At 38.1% G+C, this 16,120-nt stretch overlaps 1 protein-coding gene across 2 annotated transcripts in view; it reads right to left on the bottom strand.

Annotated features, from left to right (window-relative positions):
- The window catches only part of tiprl (TIP41, TOR signaling pathway regulator-like (S. cerevisiae)), a 23,752-nt gene extending 7,632 nt beyond the window's left edge, over positions 1-16,120 (bottom strand). The window contains exons 1-10 of one of the 2 annotated variants that reach the window (XM_051386453.1): positions 16,003-16,120; positions 14,596-14,723; positions 13,951-14,130; positions 12,596-12,695; positions 12,356-12,487; positions 11,752-11,847; positions 11,613-11,675; positions 4,232-4,324; positions 3,055-3,231; positions 1,986-2,060 (exon numbers count right to left, since the gene is read on the bottom strand). In XM_051386453.1, coding sequence (XP_051242413.1) covers positions 1,986-2,060; positions 3,055-3,231; positions 4,232-4,324; positions 11,613-11,675; positions 11,752-11,847; positions 12,356-12,487; positions 12,596-12,695; positions 13,951-14,130; positions 14,596-14,720 — 1,041 coding nt within the window. In that variant the 5' untranslated portion in view covers positions 14,721-14,723; positions 16,003-16,120. Of the gene's footprint in view, positions 1-1,985; positions 2,061-3,054; positions 3,232-4,231; positions 4,325-10,577; positions 11,255-11,612; positions 11,676-11,751; positions 11,848-12,355; positions 12,488-12,595; positions 12,696-13,950; positions 14,131-14,595; positions 14,724-16,002 lie in introns of those variants that run through there. The other variant, XM_051386452.1, reaches the window with a different exon arrangement.

Below are 16,120 nucleotides of genomic sequence, written 5' to 3'. Positions count from 1 at the left end.
ATGTGGCACCAGGAGCCAGGGATTGAACCCACAACCTTCCAATTAAGGAACGACCCGCTCTGCCTCTGAGCCACAGCCGCCCTGACAGATATTGTGATTGTAATATGATTCACAAAACAAACGATTCAAATCATGATGATGTGACATTTGTTGGGGTCTGTAGGGAACAAACATGTTTTCTTACATCTGGAGAACAAAATGTGTATGCCAGGACATCTCTGCAGCACTACAGTACTTTATAATATAATAACAATTTCAATAATATTGGGATAAATTTGGGATAAACCCTATATTCACTGTTAATCTGCATTCACAGGGATTCAGGCAGACAGCAAAGCAGATATGATTTTAGTGGATGAGAACAGGAGGATGAGAATATTGGCAATGGAATTTACAACCAGATGTTACATTTCTCCCTCACACAGAGAAAACAGGTGCGATCTGGAAAGTGAGAAGCAAATAATTAAACAATAACATAAAATATACATAAATATTTTATTTCTTTGTAAACAATATAATATCACCCTATCATCATGCATGTTTTGTTTTGCTATCCTGCCATTCTGTCAGAATGTTTATTTGTTTTTCTTGTGCCGGAATTGTTTGTCTGTCTGAACCCATGTGAATGCAGCATTAAACTGAATTTGTGTTACAACACTAAAGGCTAAAAAACACACACACACACACACACACACACACACACACACACACACACACACACACACACACACACACACACACACACACACACACACACACACACACACACACACACACACACACACACACACACACACACACACACACACACACACACACACACACACACACACACACACACACAGCAGTGGTTCTCCTGGAGCTGGTAAGCTCATGGTAACAGCAGATCGTCATTGATGACAAATTATCCTTTGCTGTTACTACCCAATGCTGGTACACAGTTACAACAGCAGGTGGCAGTGTTGTCCCATTTAGCGGGATGCAAACCTTTTCAACTGTGAAGGCCAACTGTTTCCTTTTTTAATACAAAAACTTATTGTACCATATAATAATATGTCAACAATTAGACACTAGCTTAAAATATGGTGTGGATACCACAATTTAACCTCACCTGAATCTCCAGAGCTAGTTTTAATAACAAAGCTGGCAGTTTTGATGCCCACCACTCAGCTCAGTGGCACTTTAGTCTTCCTACTACAATATAATAAAAATTCAGAGAGCTGAAGTGAAATGGGAACTTGTGATTTCTGTTCCTATTTTTATAGGATTTATACATCACCAATAACTAAAAATCCAACCTTGGAACAGAGCATTTCTCATCAGTATCTTGAATAGTTATCTAAAAAATACAGCGACTTCAGATTAATTCAGATCAGTTTCAGGATTAAATGAACAACTTTAGTTAGCGCCACAGTTCCAGTTCAAGCCCAGCCCATACAGAGTACGGCTACAAATACAGATCATTTAGTTGGTTGAACCGATTCAGACAATGGTGTACTTGCTTATACGTAGTGATAACATCAAAGTTCCAAGCAGCAGAAGATAGAAATGTATGTTTTTTCAAATCTTTGCTAATTAAAAGACCTTTTGACCTTCTTTTCTGGATAAAGATAATGTAGGTATTGTTATTATCATAGTGATGGAAGCACATTGTTCCAAAGAGATGGTCCTTTGTATTTCCATGAAAATTGATTAAGGGAAGTCAGACATTATAGAAGATGCATGTCCTTAGAGTGTCTTCTAGAATGAGTTGATGTAGTTTTGCAGCCCCTGTGGTTTCATTTCACTCCTACATTGCTGATGAGAGTTCTGGTCTGTTGTGCTGTGCTATCAGAGCTGAAGTTATCACTGAGGTAAACCAAAGACGTCCTGCTAATAAATCAGTAAATCACTGGATGCCTTTTTGTTGTGAAACAGCTGAGGAAGTGCTGACTATGTCAAAAAGAGTAAGCAACATAAAGATTCCTGGCAGTTGTTTGTCTTACCTGCTTTGTGGTCTCACTGAAAGCTGAACCCAGGATCTGTAGTGAGTCCTGCATTGAGTCTGTCAGTGGCTGAACCTGCAGCAGGTAAACAAGGACACAGTGAACCGTTTGTAACCACAGCTGCAATATATATATATATATATATATTTGTGTATAATAAAATGCTGTATTACATTTCTTCTGTGACATCATATTTGTTCTGCTAATGTAAGATTTGGGGGTTTCAGTTCTCTTTGCAGACAATCTGTAACACTAATGGCTGTATCTGTCTTAAAAGCCATTATTAGGTCTCCTTTAACCAGATCAAAACAAACACCAGACTTCGTCCCTTGAGAGGCCTGTGCTAGAGATACACAGATTCCTTTTTTATTTTTGGCCAATTCCAATTTTCTTTCTCTATGAGAACTATAATTGACAGCATACAAAAGTTAATGGGAAATTCAATTGTATGTTCATAATAAAACACTGAATCACAGAATGAACAAATGAATGGGGTTTTGTGCAGATAAAATCCAACTGAAAATGATTGTAGTATATCTTTTTACATACAAGGCTCAACATTCTGTGCATCTCTATCCTCTACAGTTGAGGGACTTGGTGAAACCTTGATTATGGTAAATGGTAAGTGGACCTGTTCTTGTATAGCGCCTTTCTAGTCTTCCAACCACTCAAAGCGCTTTTACACTACATGCCACATTCACCCTTTCACACACATTCACACACCGATGCACAGCATCAGGAGCAATTTGGGGTTCAGTATCTTGCTAAAGGACACTTCGACATGTGGCAGGAGGAGCCGGGGATTGAACCACCAACAACAACAACAACAACAACAACAGAGCATTGTTTCAGGTAAGGCGTGACCATTAAGTAAGGGGTGTACGTTTGTTAGTGGCTGTTCACGCCACCGTTCAAGAAACTAGCATGTGGTATTTCATGTTTTAACTGGTGTCTTACGTCTGTTCCCCTTGTATATTTTATCTAATGTTTTAACTTTGATTCTATTTGCTTTTATTTCTTTGACTGTGAAGCACTTTGTGATTTATAGAAACAAACTTTGCTTTCTTACCTCCACATCAGTGGTTTGTTGGAAGTGTTGGATCACGTCCATGACGCTGCTGAGGTTGTTCCTTATGGAGTCCATGGATTCTTTCTGTGCAGCTGCAATCTCCTTTACCTGAGAGCACAGTGCTGTGTGTTTGGCCTTGATGGCCCTCAGGTTCTCCAGCATCACCGCTGGGTTCTCCTGCAGATACAGGCTCAGTCATTAGCCTGTACAGACTTACTGTTCAACTGGCTCACCTTCAAGCCTCAGATGCTTCTTGGCACATTTCACATTGCATATTGTTAACTGGCATGTTTAGCAACAAGACGGGTGAAAAACCTCTCTGATGGTCTTCATTAATGATAATGTAGAAAATAATGGATTTCCAATATTAGTAATAATCAAAATTATTAACATTTTAATCTACATTACAAAGTAATAAACAAGTATTATTATAAAACCAATTAAAATTCAAAACGAGACTCATGGATGACTGATTACTGTTGGAGGTGTAAAAATTAAGCATGTACTTTTCTTAATTTGATGTGCACGCATCACAATATTAAGGTTATGATTCCATATATTGTGATACTGTAAGCAAGGCAATATATTGCAATTAAAGAATTTAGGACAGTAGGATCTGCATTTGTATTTATCACAGTTACACTGTTACTTCCAAAATCACAGCCCTCAGTTTAGTTATAATTACAGCACCCCCTTATAAACACAAAAATCACTTCAGTGTTTTTGGGAATCAATACAATATTGCAATACTAAAGTGGACTGATATTTTCTTCCACCCAGCTGTGTTTATAAGGAAAACAGGAATTTGGCCAGGCTTTGTTGGCCCCTTCAAGGATTGTTCTGTCAGAGGTCAGACAAAGCCTGATTTTGCTGAATGGTTAGAATTAATGATGCACATTGAATCTTTGGAATCTCTAATTGCAAAGACTCCTAATAACAAAGGAAGTTTGTATGGAACAATTAGTGATTAACGAACAAACAACAAATCAGTTAATTGAGAAAATGATCAACAGATTAATCAATACTGAAGATAATTGTTAGTTGTAACCCTAACCATCCAATAACTGATATTGCATGTGAACTGCAGTGGCTATTTAATGCCCTACAGACTGCAGATGTTGTTGAATTGGTCATGTCTTTAGTTGTGTGAGAATGTTAGGAGAAAGATCCACCTCACCTCAGCAGGACATCCATTCTCTGCAGTGCTGTTAATGAAATCCAGCTTCAGCCGCTTCTCAATGTACTCCAGGTCTGCCTCTGACTTCAGGAACTGCAAAGACGCACAGCTTTACGCTTTAATAGTACACTGGCAAATTTACCCTGCTCATATGTAGGTCTGGCTTTTTTCCTGAAATGTTTCTACTGCTGATATGTAAACCTGAGTTTCAGTACTGATACCAATTCCTTTTTTAATTGAACAAAAGTTTAATGGTAAATGCCAAAGTTCTCAAAAGTCAAATGATGTCTAAATACAAGCGATCTAAAACTGGTAAAATTATTACAAAGAATCAGGATGACAAATCTGACCCAAATTTCAGTGCATTAAGTAAGATTAGCTGTTATGACAGGCTTACTGCACTAATTACTAATTATTAAAAATACTTCTGTGCCATAAGCAGTCCATCCAGTTAGTTGCAATGTTGCTATCAATAAACTCAATTTTAACCAATACCTGTGAATTCTACGCAACCTTACAACTTTGTCCAATCACAGCAACTTCTCCCCAAACAATCACTGTAGTTTTCTGCACAAGAAAATGATTCATAGGTCACCAAAGTCAGTTTCTTGTTTCTAGCTGTGAAGATGCAGACCATATAGACATGTGCATTTCTCACATTGCACACAAAGTCTCACATTTAACCCTGTGCAAACAGTGCTACTTCTCACTGGAACAATTTTGATCACTATCACATCACAACCGTTTATGTTCACTTTCTCATGCAATCTCATTTTTTTTTAGAAAAGCTAATGCATATATATCTTATTTTCAATTATTGGATTAAAGCCCCATTATGTTACCTTAAAGTAACAACTCCAAAATCACTTCCCACTCTGCTCCCCATACACCTGTTGTTGCAGTATGTAACTTTTTGCTCCGGGTCGAGACAAGTGTGTAAGGCTTTACGGCAGTGGTGACACAACACCTTTTCTGTCTTTTCCTCTGATGCCCTCCAGCTGCTCCACCTCAACTGTTATTTACAGAGTTTCCTGATGGACTGTAAAGTAACTGCTGTGAAATGTAGCTGCTGTTAGGTAGTTAGCTTAGCAGTACAGCACTGGATGCCCAAGACTGGGTGTTCAGAGCACCGGGGGAGTGTTGGTGTTTACACTGATAACACAGGAGTGAGTTACCCTTCAGGCTGATGGCCTAGTCAGTTATATTAGCTGCTTGTTATGTCTCGTATTATTGCACTTTGCTGATGTTTGGCTGTGTCAGTAATTTTTGATCGTAAGTAATGTAATCATAAATTGTCTATATTTACCAGTGTTATTGCAACTGGGGGCGCCAAATCATAACAAATACCAAATCTTATAGTGTTTCTTTCCACTGTTGAACCTGGACCTAGTGTGCTGTGAAACACTCCATCAGACCATACCATAGTCCGTCTATCACGTCGACATGACTTCATACAGTCTACAATTTAAAAGTAGTCAGTGCAGCTGCTCTCTGCAGTTTTCAGATGCTTTGACAATACTATTGCACTGCTAGCTGTCTGATACAGTAGTGCAATGAAGTCAGAGCACCTGCCAACAGCTGAAGCTTCAGAGTTTGGAAACATTTCCTTAACTTGCTACTATTTCTGGCCAATGCCCTTTTAACATTGCACTGCTTTTCCAGCAGGGCTACCAGTAGTACAATATAAAAGGGGCAATGGACAGACTTGAAATGTCATGAAATATATTCTGTAGTTTAATATCTGCTTCAGTATGATGGCCCCGACCCTTTTTAAGAAATAATTTTCAGGAACTTTTCAGGACATTTTACAGGAATTTTCAAGGAAAAATCAAGTAGTAGTGTTTGGCTTTACAGTAAAGTCATCTTCATTGCCATTAGCAATTGAAAGAAGAAATAGAAGGTGAAAGTGTTTGTTACTTATCATCCACAACAACAAATGTCAATTTGATCATTAATAGGCTGTATGCATGTAGATATGCCTACAGCATTCACACTGGGCCGAGAAAGACATAAAGACGCTTTGGGTTGGAGGTTTGAATCATTCCCAGGGTCCCAAAGCATCTGTATGTGACACTCAGGGACTCAATCAACTATCTTTCTTGGCAATGATTCTTTGTTTTTGTCCATAGTGAAAGTTTCAACAAATATGACAAAATAATGTTTTCTGTTTGTTTGTTTTTTTATGACAAACACCTAGTGCAGCTTTAAATAACTCGTACAAACAGCAGTGTAGAATTGTGAAAAAAGTATATTTGGAATAAAAAAATATTTTGTTTGTTTGTTTTTTGGAAAAGGCAACCATTAAGCTAAAACAACACGGAAAACAACGGCTGTGTTGTTATGATGCTATTTAATGGAAATACTTTAGAAACCGGAACAACAGCTATGTATCTTGAAGAGAGCAGAAAGCCGCTTTCGAAAGCATAACGTTACGCCGTAAGTGCCTTTACGCTGGACGCCATATTAACAGTTCTGTGGTTGAAGTTGAAGGGTTCCAAACGGCGTTGTAATATTCGGTGTTCTAACGGGACGTAGAAAGGCCTTCTGAACGGCGCAAAGGAGTTTGAATTGTTTATGAACACACAGAGAAAACCAGGACTTGGCTGCTCTCACTGTGACAGCAATGCCGTATTAATAACTTATCGATAATTAATGAGTTGCTGAATGTCTCTGGAAACGTTCAACGAGGATAAGAACCATTAGAGAGAAGGGATATTACAGAAAATAACAGTTTTACACTGTGCTTACCATCGCTTCAAGCTTTTCAACTGTTGTCTCCATGTTGAATAGTTTTCAGCCTGATGCGAGCTCTGTGATTGGCCAGCTGTCAGCAACGGGGAAAGCCGATTGGACAGCTGTGTGAGAAGAGAGCCTCTGTGTGTGCGCCATATTGCTGCCCGTCTCTTTTTGCGGAATGGCTGTATTTCTTTTCTTTTTTTTTTTTTTTTTGGACAAAATCTTTATTTACAAAGCTTGATCTGTCATTAAAGTTCTTTACAGAACTGTTCAGTACAGGAAATGTATTTTGGGTTCATCTCATACACGACATTTTATAATATCAGAGAAAAAGCTTTTCTGGCACTTTTTTTGAAGTATTTCTAAACGTTATAGCATCCTAAACACTTGTTTTTTTGTTTGAAAAACGGAAATTAATTTAATGAAAAAAACTAAGATTTAAGTAAAATGAATGTATTTGGCAATAAAACAATTAATTGATTTCTAATGCTACTTTTAAATATTTCTATTCAATGCTTTACTAATATGCCACAATAATGGAATGTTCAAATATCTTCATTTGGGGGCTTTTACAAGTAAATATTGATATATGATTGTTTATATATTTCTTCCACCCCTTAAAGTCTCCAGGTCACCCTCTAGACACCCCATGAATATTCCTGTAGATCTGCCCCTGATTCCAATTTATTTATAATAATAAAACAGTGTACCAGTACATTATGTACTGATATATACATGCAGATAGAAGGGAAGCTAATTTTTTAAACTTTGGATACTTCCTAAAAACTACAGGTAAAGACAGGCCTACTTATTTCAGCAGCCTGACACGGTCAGGTTAATGGTAAATGGTAAATGGACCTGTACTTGTATAGCGCCTTTCTAGTCTTCCGACCACTCAAAGCACTTTTACACTACATGCCACATTCACCCTTTCACACGCATTCATACACATTCGGGGTTCAGTATCTTGCTCTTGGAATGTTAATGTGGACACCGTTGGTACACAGAGTGCTGTTCATCATTGTTATGGAGTAGAAGAGGTTTTTATATAATGAGGTTTTTACAGTGAATACAGCTCCAAGTCTATCTAATTGCTAAGCCAGCTGTAGAAGACGATCACTTTTATGTCCTGTCAGTGTATGACAATTGTCTGCAGTAAGGGACATAAGCACTACAGTCATTGAAAAACTTTATTGAGATATGCACAATATAAAAATTAAAATGTGATACCACCAACGATGGGTAATTTCATAACCTTTAAACTCAGCATGTCTCTTCTAATGGTAAACGGTTCCGTTCCATTCGGGTCAAACAGAGTCAGGGTGCTGCTATTGTCTATGTTGGCTCACTGAAAAGGCTCTGCTGCACTAAATGGAATGGAAGCTTAATTAGTGTCATTGATAACACCTGTGTTTACCCCATTTTATTTCAAAATGGCTTCAATCACTCCAAATAGTAAGGTTCTGTAATGTCTTTGCCGACACTTAAAGGCTGATGAAATTAAGCTTTTTCAACCTGCTGAGGACATTTCCTTCCTACTAAAGACATACTTCCTCAGAAGCAGCAGGACTGCTTTCCGCAGCGGACTCATCCACATTTGGTGCTCTAGAGTATTTCTGACAGCAGGACGGTGTATGTAGGACTGAAAATAAACGTGTTTGTGGTAATGAAAGGACAAATGCAATGTTTTTCTTCTTTCTTTGTGATTATATACACTCTCAGGGGAATTATCTTGCTGGTTGAATAATTCCATATTTTAGTTATGTATAGCAATTCCCACATCAAATCACCATATTTGCTCCATGGCCCCACCTGATGTTGTTAAACTAAACACAAGTCCTAGGTTGATTTGCAATTCAACATTTAGCTGGGATGAAATTTGTCAGAATGGACTCATTTAAAAGTCCAGTGTGTAACATTTAGGAGGCTCCACTGGCAGAAATGGAATAAAATACTCATGTTGTCATTAGTGTTTTCGTTACCTTAAAATTAGCCTTTATATTTACAGAGGGAGCGGGTCCGCCATGTGGAACTGCCATGTTTCTACAGCAGCCTAGAATGGACAAACCAAACATTGGTTCTGGATAGGGCCTTTCATGTTTTTCATGGCCACCTCTCCTAGAGCTGCCCCAAAAAAATCTTGCCTACCCAAGCCCAAAAAAATTTGGTGCAATCCCGGACCAAGTTTTGGGCATGAGCGCCACCCGAATCTAAATTTCTGAATCTGAAAAATTTTAATATTTTATCACAAGCTAAAGTAAACATACACTGAAAAAATGAATAAATAATATAATAATAATATATAATATATATATAATATAATAATAAATGACATTTGGACCCGACACAACCCACCAGGTTTGGGCAGAGAATCAAAGCTCTACTTTCTCTTACACACTTGGAAGAAGAGAGTGAGGCGAGTTGGCTGCAATCTGTAACTTCACAGCTAGATGCCAATAAATCCTACACACCAGACCTTTATATGATTATTATTGGTAGAAACACTTTGATAGTGTTTTGCACAGCTAAAGTGTACGGAAGCCCTAAAGGTCCATGCATTCATACATTTTATTTCCTCTGTTTTCCCGTGATAACGAGTTAAGTTCCTCGAGATCTCGAGATAACGAAACTTTGTTTTCCCGAGATAACAATATAATTATCGATATAATGACTGTGATATGATAACTGTGGTCAAGCCAGCCGTTACTCCGATCTCCGTGGTCAAGTCAGCCGCACTTAAATTTACAGCGTATTCACTTCCGGTTTTCAAAATAAAAAGGTATTAAGAACAGTAAGCGAACCTACATTTAAAATAAAATGTTACATTAAAGTGTTTCATGTGCCCATGATGAATAAAAAACATACTTAATATCAAGCATTTTACAGCACCAATGTGGAGAAATGCCAAAACAAAAGTTCCATATTTTTATCTCCAAGTGGCATCTTTTCTCATATTTGAGGTACAGTAAAAGCAGGTACAAATATGGAATTTTATTGTTGAATTTCTCCAAATTGGTGCAGTAAAAATGCTTGCTATTAAGTATACTTGTATTCTTATATGTGCAGAAGTCAAATATACCATCCATAACCAGGAATTGTTGAGCAATATGTTTTTACTGTACCTCAAATATATGAAAAGATGCCACTTGGAGACACAAATATGGAACTTTTGTTTTGGCATTTCTTCACATTGGTGCAGAAAATGCTTGATATAAAGTATGTTTTTTATTCATCATGGGCGCATGAAACACTTTAATGTAACATATTTTATTTTAAATGTAGGTTCGAATTATAGCTTACTGTTCTTAATACCTTTATTTTGAAAACCGGAAGTGAATACACTGTAAATTTAAGTACGGCTGATTTGACCACGGAGATCAGAGTAACGGCTGGCTTGACCACAGTTATCATATCACAGTCATTATCTCGAGATCTCAAATGAATTATATTGTTATCTCGGGAAAACAAAGTTTCGTTATCTCGAGATCTCAAGATAATTAACTCGTTATCACGGGAAAACGAGGAAATAAAATGTATGAATGCATGGCCCTTTAGGGCTTCCGTAAATGTGAACTATCATGAAGATCCTCAAAAGAAAACACGAATTAGCTACATTTGCACAAACAACATGTATTTGGCCATATTCACAGCACTTCTGGAGGTGTTTGACTTGCAAATGGAAAACCTTCCATAAATCACCGTAGAAAATACAGTAGACATATTTACAGAAATTCTTGATGACAGTGCTGTTTTGTGTAGCTTTTTTACAAACACATTATTGATATACTAAGAAGCATACAGCTACTCTACCAAGCCTTGTGTCAAAAGGCCCACAAACTTGACAGTGAAAAATGTATCATAAAACAAATTCAAACTCAGTTCAAATATGAACAAATTCAGAAGCTAAACCAAAGTATTTAACTGAGGTTAAAATTTCTATGATATTACAGAGCATCACACTGCACTGTGCACATACTGGAACTGTCTAAAGTCAGGCTGCATTTTTAAGAACACACCATCATAGTGTCACATATAAAAACTATTCCTGTACATATTTTTAAAGGGGAGATCAATGGTTGTTACTGTAAGATTAAGGAGGTGGTTTAAGATTACTATTCCCATTTGTCATCATGCATAACATCAATAGGCTACTGGTCACTGAAGGACTTTATTATGAGCTGTCTGAGACTCCAACACAGGAAGCTCCAGCTTCTCACACTCTGTCAGCTTCAGGGTTAAGTGCTGAGCGATCTCATTAGGATCAGTGTACAGTGCAGCAGGAACATTCTGAAGGAGAGAGTAACATCTGTGTTAAAATGATAACTATACATCAAGAAAGATAGAAAAAACACTTTGGGTTGTGGCCTTGTCTTTTTTTTGTTTGTGTCCAGGTGGATTCTTGCAAATGCCATTAGGAGCACTAGGAGGAGCCAGAGAAACTAATTTTTTCACAGATTATATCTCTCATGTACCACTGTTAAGATATAGTGAAAGTGGATACTACTAGCTTCAGGGCAGTTGCTGTTACTGCTCTCAAGGCAAAAAATACATTTCCAAGTTTAAAACAATTTCTTTGGAAACCACAACCAGAGCCCGCGCATTCCTGCTTTGTAGCTGTGGCTGTGTGTGAGGATTTATTATTTACCTTCAGTTCTGCTATTTTGCTTTCCCTCGTGCTGAACTCCCGTAGCATGTAATTCTTTCCAGCCTGGAATCAAAAACATCATCACAATTGATCATTATCAGTCAGTTCAAATTCTATGAATTATATATAACCAACTTGCCTCGTGGTACAGTCGTGTGTCATTTATTCTAATCAGGACTCCGTCCACTCGTAGGAAGAAACGCAGCAACAAGAAGAAACTGGTGGGCATCACCCTCTGCATCATCAACAAGACACACAGCAACATGTTATACTGCAGAGTCGCTCTTCCAAAACATACAACATTCCAACAGTTTTCATGAAACATTATATAATGATGCAGTATATTACCAAAAAGCAAAAAGCAAGTTTTAGAACAGTTAAGATGCACTACATTATCATTTATTTCCTGAGCTTGGTACTCTTAAGCCTTGGTCACACTACTTTCAAAGTGGTCAGATCTCTGTCCTGTACTGTACCAATTACAACATTGCCTGCTGAGCTCTTCTTCATTAACAGAATGTGCCTGTAGGGAGGTTCCAGAATCTGACTGCATTATAGGTGGCTTCTGGGTGTGAATGTGTGATTCTGGCTCCTGCGACAGAGAGCCAAGCTCTCAGTGAAACTTCAGAAACTAAATCGAGCACTGATTATACACAGATTATAGGCTTCCTCTTAGATGTTAGTAAATCTGGTCCTTATTTGGATCAATAGTATCAGCTTTTTTACATGAAGTCAACACTCACAATTTTGACACTGATCATTGAGACTCCGTGGTCATGCAGCTCGTCCTCGAACAACAACACCTCATCGAAGAACATGATCTGTTCCCGAGCCTTCAGCTTCTCCATGTCAATACGTGCCGCTGTCTTAGTCACCTTCAGACGAACAACAGGGAGGAATGAAACACAGAGACACAAAATCACTCTCCATATTTCTAAGACTTTTAACAATACAGACCAAAGGTGTCGATAAAAATGACCCACCTTTATCTGCATATCGTCTCCTATCAGAGTGCCTCTGTAGTCTGTGGTGTATGTCCAGTCGTAGGGTCTCACCACCTCTTTGGAGTGTTCAGAATCAGCTCTGGAAGGAGATCACACAGTGAACTGCTTTATATAGTTTTTACATCGATTTTCAACAGAAGACTCCATTTATTATAGATAATTATTTTCAAAAAGCTCAACACACTGCAACTTGCAAATAGGCAAATCATCTTCATCAATTAGACACACGTGACAACAGTGTTTCCAGAGACACAAAAAAAGTGCTGAACACAGCTCAACTGAGAGCAGCGATTTTTTAGGGCTGCACCGAATCACAGAAGCTGCAGCTTTTGGATAACGGTAAAATGTGACAAACAGCATTATAATGGGCGGGTCGTTCCTTAATCGGAAGGTTGTGGGTTCGATCCCCAGCTCCTGGTGCCACATGTCGAAGTATCCTTGAGCAAGATACTGAACCCCGAATTGCTCCCGATGCCGTGCATCGGTGTGTGAATGTGTATGAATGTTAATTTCTGTTCGATGGACTTTACCATCACTGTGTGAATGTGTGTGAAAGGGTGAATGTGGCATGTAGTGTAAAAGCGCTTTGAGTGGTCGGAGGACTAGAAAGGCGCTTTACAAGTACAGGTCCATTTACCATTTACCATTAATGAAGTATTGCAGTTCTATATAGATGCCCTGGCCTACAAATCTTTGTTTGGTACAGTCCCCATAAGAATCCGAATCATCATGATTTTAATAGTTTTTTCAGTGACAATTGCATTTGTGATGCAAAATGATCATTCGTGCAGCCCTAATACATATTATTCTCTTACATTTATCTATTTTATTTTTTTAACAATTTGTATTTCCATTGCTTTTGTCAATTTCATTCTTTAATATTGTTATTATAGTAATTGTGCTTTGGCAACACATGTCAAATGTCATGGCAATAAAGCCTTTTGAATCGAATGGTAAAAAAAAGTTGAGTGGAGTGAGGGAGCAAAAGAAAATCCGAGAAATAAAACATTATTTTATGATTGTTTTCACAGCAGTTACATTCTACGGAACCTCTGTACTGGAGAGACGAGGACAAAGACAGTAATCTGATTGTTACAACCAGAAAGGTCCCTCACGCAGCAACATAAGAAAATACAGGAAAAGGGATGCAGGGTCTCTGGAGATACAGACACATCTATTTCTTTTTTAAATCTTACTCAGCATGCCCTTAACGTAGCATGGTTGTTTCTGTAGCTCTCTGTGTCTGGTTAGTTGACCACAGCTGTTTTACAGTTTTGACATATCCAATGTTAATGAAACCAGCCTTTGGTAACACATTGTGAAGCTCATCTTGCCTGCTCTCCTGCCATTCCTGAGCACAAGCCACCTTGACAGCATCCTCCATGTTGTTGACTCTCTTAAGAGCGTTGATGGCACTGAATTCGATGCCGTAGCCATCAGTGTGTTGGATGCGCAGGACATTGTCCCCAAACAGCATCTCTGGGAGGGAGGGCATGTTCATCTCCTCCGCTAACCTGGAAAGACAAACAGAAAAGCTGCTTAACAGACACTTACATGCTCAGGAATAAGAAGTTGCAGATTGCAAACCCTATAACTCAACCAAACATGAAGGAGAAACAACGGTGCCCACGTAAAACACGAAAGGACCTAATCTAAAGCCAGTATATGGTCTGTCTGTTCTGGGCTACTGTAGAAACGTGACAGTTCAACATGTCAGACCATGCCATGAGAACTGCACTCTCTGTAGATAAAATCAGCTCATTCTAAAAAGGTAACAAAAATATTCATCGTCCCCTGAGAATGCGGAACTGAAAATCTTGCCATAGAAGTACCCCCAAGATCCGCCAGGTATCTCTGATTCAAAGACACAGTACAATGCTTTTTTGGCTGCACAACTGTAGATCAGTGCATCATTTTATACATACATAGACCAGAATATAATAAAGATGAGCTGGGTTGAACAAACTAAAACATCTCACCGTTCAATGTCTTTGGATTTCATGATGTGGTTTTTGGCAGCAGTCACTTTCCATGGTCCAAAGGTGAAGTCCTGCTTACTGCTCTTGAACCCATGCGACATCATTGTGGACAGAGAGGCAAACATCAACTGCAAAAGAGATCATGAGCAGACTTCTTAGACAGACTGCACAGACCCTGTCACTGCTGATACCTGCTAGATCTGACATTCACCGTTGTATTGAAATATAATTTTGGTTTCTGATATTGTGCTGTACTACAAAAAAAGAATGATAGTAATGGGGAGATAAGAAGGAGAGGGAATTCTGGTGTAGTCTATAATTCTTTTTTATTTTTTATTTTTTGCATTCTTCCTTCTATCTGTTTGTCATGTTATTTAAATATCATTAAATATATGTGCCTAATGCTTGATTTTGCAGTGCAACTCATTACTAGTAATAATATTACAGTAATTACTTTCCCTAGTAACTACTAGTGTTACTAATACATTTCAGTAATAATATTACAGTTACAGCAACATCAGAAAAGTAGTTACAACCTTAGTTTACTTATTTTGGTTTTCACCTCCCTACTAATTTGAAATCCAACAATCCAATCACTGTCTTGAATAGATTTTTGTAACTGTGGAGGAAACTAGTTTGGAAGATGGGAACACTTACAATCAGCAACTGGAAATATTTCCATTACTTTAATTTTAACAAACAAAACTAGATTTTAATCATCTTCAGTCGGAATTTTAGGGAGAAAGGGGCACAATTACCAGTCTTATGGGGAGTAGCAGACAAGTAACATAACTAGTAGTGTGACTAATTACGGTTGGCAGGGAGTAATAAATAAAGTAATAAAACTCATTTTGAAAAGTGTTATTTCCTGAGGAACTAGCCGAACACTTTATTTCCTAATGAATCCAGTGCCACATTCACAGTTATAAGGACTGTAAAATGTGTAACGTCATACACGTTACACATTTTACAGTCCTTACATTTAAAAGAAAAAAAATACATTATTCATTAGTAACATTAACATTAGCTGGTTAGCTTCGTTAAACCTAGCACACATTAACGTTATCCGTACTGAACCCTCTGGAAAGAATGACTCTGGCTGACAGTTAATGTTAACCTTAACTTATTCACCACAGTAGTGGTTTTTACATATTCACACACGTTCAACACAAATGCCACCAGAAACAACTTATCAAAAGCAATTCCAAATGTAGTTAGTTGTTTGTAGTTTCTGAGGAATGTTGTGTATTAACGCCGACAGATAACGTTAGGTAGAACGCCATTCTCTTCACATTAAAGCAGTGCTAACGTCACTGACACATTACACACAGCCGGGCCGTAAGGACAGACTGAAAGTCAGTCCATCTGTGTGTCACACCTTACAATAATAGAAAAATATGTGTTTACCTTGGTATTATTGTCAACTGCTGCCTGTCATGGAGGCTACTCGAGTGCGCTGGTAAAAGCAGTCCGATTATGTTTGCTAGGCTGTCACTGTGGTTCCGCTCTTTCTTCACGTGTCCGT

Source organism: Dicentrarchus labrax, unplaced genomic scaffold, assembly GCF_905237075.1.
Source record: "Dicentrarchus labrax unplaced genomic scaffold, dlabrax2021, whole genome shotgun sequence".
Taxonomy (NCBI): Eukaryota; Metazoa; Chordata; class Actinopteri; family Moronidae; genus Dicentrarchus; species Dicentrarchus labrax.
The sequence above is the reverse complement of the archived record's forward strand: the minus strand, read 5'-3'. Positions and strand labels throughout refer to the sequence as shown.